General features: G+C 32.3%; 1 protein-coding gene across 1 annotated transcript; it reads left to right on the forward strand.

The window, feature by feature from the left end:
• Positions 1 to 4,557: 4,557 nt before the first annotated feature.
• Positions 4,558 to 5,676, forward strand: LOC131647491 (vacuolar iron transporter homolog 1-like). Its single transcript, XM_058917374.1, has one exon. It carries the CDS (start codon positions 4,675 to 4,677, stop codon positions 5,317 to 5,319), a length of 645 nt encoding a protein of 214 aa, XP_058773357.1. The 5' UTR covers positions 4,558 to 4,674; the 3' UTR covers positions 5,320 to 5,676.
• The last annotated feature ends 219 nt before the right edge of the window (positions 5,677 to 5,895 follow it).

The following is a 5,895-nucleotide window of genomic DNA, read 5'->3' on the forward strand; positions in this document are numbered from 1 at the left end:
TAAGAGAAACATTTTGGTGAAGTGAACAAATGTATGAAGGATTTAATTTCGCTGAGGATATGCGGGCAGTCACCCTTCCACCAGTTAACGTTGTACCTTCAATTTTTGATTTTGCCCTGATGACCCTTGGGTAGGATTGGATTGAAATGGGTCCTCTGCTTAGAAGCAGCAAGGACACCAAGGAGAATGAGATGAACAAGTGTCTGGGCATACAAGAGAAAATGAGGTATTCTAGACGAGGCCAGAGAGAATGAGATACTTTCGACGGACCAAAGAAGACAACAAATTTTGGACGGGGCAGAGAAGATAACATATTCTAGACGGACCCGATTTAACGGAATGGTTCCAGACTGACTAGATATAATGGAAAAGTTTCCTAACAAACCAGATATAATCGAAAAGTTTTTGAATGGACCAGATGATTTAATTGAAAGGTTTTCGGACTGACCAGATAATGGAGAGATTCCGAACAGACCAAATAATGAAAGGTTTTCGAATGGATCATATATAATAGGGAGATTCCAGACAGACCAGAGAAATGGGTTATTTTGGACGAGGCCAAAGAGATTGAAATTTTTCGCACGGACAAGCGGTGATAAAAATATTCCGGATGGACCAGAGAGATTGAACGTTTTGGACAGGTCATAGATGATTGAAGTGTTCCAGAAGGAACATATATGATTTGGATGATTCTAGACGAACCAGATGTAATAAAAAGATTCTGGACGGGCCAAATATGATGACAATTTTCTCAGAAGGACCGGATAAAAATATTACAGACAGACAAAATAATGAAATGATATCCAGACGGACTAGATAATGAAATACTCAGGACGAGACCAGAAAAAATGAGATATTTACCAACACGAGGTCGGTATCTTAGTTGAACAAAAAGGAAAGGTGACCTCACGAGGGTTGGAATAGGAAATGATCAGTATGGGGACGGAATGATTCAAAAGAACTTCAATAGGGGATCTACTGTCGAGATTCGGTAGAGATACCTACTGCCGAGGTCTTCCGAAAAATCTTCTACCGAGATTAACCAGGAAATCTGCTGCCATGATTTAACTGACATACTTACCTTCTGCTGAGGCTTAACAGGAAATCTACTGCCTATATTTACCAAGGAATCTACTACCGAGATTCAGCTGAGGGGTGCCTACTATCGAGGTCTTTACAGGGAAATCTATTGCTGAGATTTAACGAGAAACCTACTGTTGAGATTCACTAAGGGATACCTATTGCCAAGGTTTTTTACTAGAAAATCTACTACCGAGATTAACCACGGAATCTACTGTCGAGATTCAACTAAAGATACCTACTGCCGAGGTTTTCTAGAAAATCTTTTGTCGAGATTAACCAAGGAATCTGCTGTCGAGATTCAACTAAGGATACCTGTTGCCGAGGTTTTCTGGAAAATCTTCTATCGAGATTAACCAGGGAGTTTGCTGTCGAGATTCAACTGAGATACTTACCTTCCGTTGATGCTTAATGGGAAATCTATTGCCGAGATTTACCAAGGAATCTACTGCCGATATTTTTCTAAGTAGATGACTGGTGGAAATCATTATTGTCTTCAGTTGTGCATGAAACATGGTTTGTGCTTATGTGTTATGATTGAATATGCTTTTGTGTTGTGATGCATATAATGTTATGGTTGTCTAACATAGTGCTCCACACATGTGGATATACTACACATGAAATGATGCATGAAATGTAATGATTGTTCAATGCATGCATGTGTGCCAATTGGTATTCTAAACATCAATCGTACTCTCAAGAAACACAATACTTTGCAAAATTAATTCATCAACCAAATTCATTATCCAATAATGTATTAACATATTGCAGCGATTACATGCTTTAAAGTTTCAATTAAGCTCAATAAAAATAGTATATCCATCAACAAAGATGATCGATGTGCGATAGAGCTTAAAAGAACTCTGATACCATCATGAAATTTTCATTATGATAAAAAAAATGATTGAAAACTGAAATGAAACACAAAGAAAATGAATTTAATTCAACTGAATTCTGATTAATTATCGAGTTAGTAGTAGCCCATAACTCTAACTAACTACTAACATATTGGCTATCTAAAATAGCAATTCAAGGCAAGAACATACAACCAGTGTTTTAAAAATCGGACCAGACATCAAACCGGTGAGGGTATTGGATCACTGGTTTATTGGCCGAACCACTGGGTCACTGGTTGAACCACATGACTAAACCGGATTAAATCGGATAACTCGGTTCAATAGACCGGTCGTTATAACAAAATTATATAGGTATAAAACATGTCAAACCAGATGATTTAGTCATAACTAGCACTTAAATTTTTTAAAAATATCATATTATAAATAAATTTACAAGTTCATAGTTTAAATTCAAATTTTAAACATAGATATCACACATAATAAAATAGTACAAAATTATAAAATAGAACTGCAAACAAACTTTAATTGCAACATAATATACTTAAATAATATATAATTAAATAATTTATAGCCAAATAATTTCATTATCTACTAAATTTTATTTAAAAGAAGAAAAATTGTTTAAATGTTGGGATCTTCTTCTTCAATATCAAAATCATATGCAACAAAGTCAACTGTCCGCAACATCTTTATTTTTATTTTTTATTTAAGTTCTTTTATTTTTTAATTTTATATATTTTTCATTAAAATAATCAAAATGACGTCGTTTTAATTTTTTAAATAATTTTTTTTGTTAAAATGCAATTAAACGACCGGTTCATGAAAACCGCCAATTTTTTCGGTTTTAGCGGTTTACACTGGTTTTGACCGGTTCACACCAGTTCAATGACATATTCAATCCAACAATTAAACCAGACCGATTATCTGGACGATTCTCGATTCAACCGATCCGATCCAGTTTTTAAAACACCGCATACAACACAATTGTAACTTGCGAAACAAGTTACATGTTTAATTCAAACTAAAAGTGAATAACTTCGACTGTTTGATCAACAAGTAACTGCTGGTTCAACATCTAATTTTTTATTTAGAAAAATTCCTTAATAAGACACATGAAAGAGAAGAGAAAAAAAGAAAAAACCTTAAAGAGAAAAATGTGTCTTCACGGTTATAGAGTCACATGATTTTTGGAAATTTTATATGTGACACTTCTTGTGTTATAACCGAAGAAACAAGAAATCTCAAACATAATAACACTTTTTCCCTCTAATTTTGCATGTAAAGATATAACATTTGCATATAAATTATCAATACACTTTGTCCTTGTTTGAGTCATGTCGTTCTTATGACACATTTCTTGAACCTTAAACATGTGTATAACCGCCTTAATATATCATTTTTGTCCTAACTTTTTGTTTGTTAATAACACAAAATTCACTCAAAAAAAAATAATAAAGTTTATTTAATAATTCTTTAAACCAAATTTTGAATTTTTCTTGTTCTACACTTCTTACTTCAAATAAATAATTTCCATCACTACACCTTAAACAAATTCATTGCGTCTTGGATTCAATCATATTCTACTGGTTGGTGAAGCTTTTTATCTGATCAAACAGTCTCTGCTTATGTGAATTGGATCTCTACAAAAAAAGGTAATCTTTTATTTTTTGACCAAAAGCATTGATAGTGAATTTAATTAATAAAAATTATGCAACTTGATTAGAGTTCTCTTTTGAGTATACTGTTTTTATGGTCTTTGAATGTTAATTAAGTGGATGTTACTGGTCTAAACATCTTTAAACTTTGACTCATTTGTCTAAACATGTTAGGAAAATAGTTTTTATGTTTTCTTTCTTAACTTTAAGATGCTTTTGATTCTGAAAATTGACATCACTTCTTTTGGTTTCCATGATTTTCTCCAATCCTAGATGCTTTATGCTGTTTGGTTTTGGTAGTTTTTTCATGTTGTAATTTCTCTTCCCCCAAATCTTGATTAAAGTATGCTAGAGTGCATAATTTGCATATAAAAAATATTAAATCATGTTTTAAGGAAACTTTCGCAATAAAATGTGAATAATTATTGTAATTGTTGTCATTGCAGTTGTCGTGTCACGTCTGTAACGTGAATATTAAAATTTGAAAATTTTGAAATTTTACCTTTTAAAAAATTATATAAATTTTTTATTTGTTTTTCATTATTTAATATTTAGTGTGTGAATTGTAAACAATCCTGACCGTCTAATCAAGATTAGAAGATTTTAATTTAAAATTAATATTTTTGAATTATAGAATAAAAATTAAATTTATTTTCTTTTAAAATATCAAATAATTACTAATACTTTATATTTATTTGTATGAATTTCGCCAAAAAATTGTTTGGAAAAAATTAAGAAATTATTTTTTTATATGATTTGAGTGGAATCTCTTTAATCATCCCTCACTTTATCAAACAATCTTTAACAAGTGAGGAAAATTTTCTACTATATACTTTAGAATCCAATCAAATTATTTTTTCATACAACTATTGATGAATATTACTATAATATTTTTTTGTTTGTTTTTATTTAGTGGTGTTACCCCACTTTTGCATCCAACATGAGAAGATTTTCCCCCATAAATACCCTTTGGTAACGTGTGTCTTCCACACTTACTCCACACACCTTCTTCACCTTCATAATCATACTTATCATTTTCCTAATCATCTTTTCCTCATTTAGCATAATCTTCCTCATTTCTCATGGCATCACTCACCAACAACCAAGCCAAATTTGATCTTGAACAACAATCATCAACAATAACAACACTAGAAGTTGAAACAAAAGATTTTGACTACTCAAAAAGATCACAATGGCTCCGCGCCGCAGTTTTAGGCGCTAACGATGGATTAGTCTCTACAGCTTCGCTGATGATGGGAGTCGGGGCAGTCAAACAAGATATCAAAGCTATGATCTTAACCGGTTTTGCCGGGTTGGTAGCTGGTGCATGCAGCATGGCTATAGGCGAGTTTGTTTCGGTTTACTCGCAATTGGATATTGAAGTTGCTCAAATGAAAAGAGAGAAAGAGAGAGGAAGAGGAGTTGGTGATGGTGAAGAGAAGGAAAGTTTGCCTAATCCTTTGCAAGCAGCAGCTGCTTCAGCTTTAGCTTTTTCTATTGGTGCAATGGTGCCATTGCTTGCAGCTTTTTTTATAAGTGATTATAAGGTGAGACTTGGTGTTGTTGTGGCTGCAGTTAGTTTTGCTTTGGTTGTTTTTGGTTGGTTTGGAGCTGTGTTGGGTAAGGCTCCAATTTTTAGGTCTATTTTGAGGGTTTTGATTGGTGGTTGGGTTGCTATGTCCATTACCTTTGGGCTTACCAAGTTAATCGGGACAAGTGGTCTTTAGGTTTTTTTCATAATTATTTTTATTTCAGACGATTTCGTAAAAACCGTCGTATTCAAAAGTAATCTTTTGAAACAGATAAAAAAAACCTATGTTTTATCTGAATTTCGACCCGATAAAAAATACATATTTGTATGAATTTATGTATCTTCCGGATCAAAAATTGTGTTTTTCTTTTTTTGGATTTTCACCTCCAAAGTATATGTGGAGGTAGGAAAAGAAGTTTGTTGGTTTTTATATTTTGTAAAGTGTGTTTTGCAAGTAAGATGTCATTTATGGTTTATTAGTTGAAGAAATTAGTTTTGGTAATTAGTATTGAAAGAGGATATAAGATGTTTTATAGCCTCTTTGTAATTTGTATAGATGGATGTTCTTATTCTTATGTGTTATAATTTATGAATTTGAAGTTTATCATTTTACAAGTTTGTGAAAATTAATACATAATACAAATACAATTAATTTATAACTAAAATAAATCAGTTTCTCGATAAAATAATGACACGTGAATTCAACCAATGATTCATGATTAAAGCTCTCGAATTGAACACCTCATTAAACCAACTTGTTTAATAATTTTGC

Source organism: Vicia villosa, linkage group LG2, assembly GCF_029867415.1.
Source record: "Vicia villosa cultivar HV-30 ecotype Madison, WI linkage group LG2, Vvil1.0, whole genome shotgun sequence".
Taxonomy (NCBI): domain Eukaryota; kingdom Viridiplantae; phylum Streptophyta; class Magnoliopsida; order Fabales; family Fabaceae; genus Vicia; species Vicia villosa.

What these genes read in the sequence shown, in the direction of transcription:
- LOC131647491 (XM_058917374.1), top strand. Translation starts at nt 4,675, where the DNA reads ATGGCATCACTCACCAACAACCAAGCCAAATTTGATCTTGAACAACAA.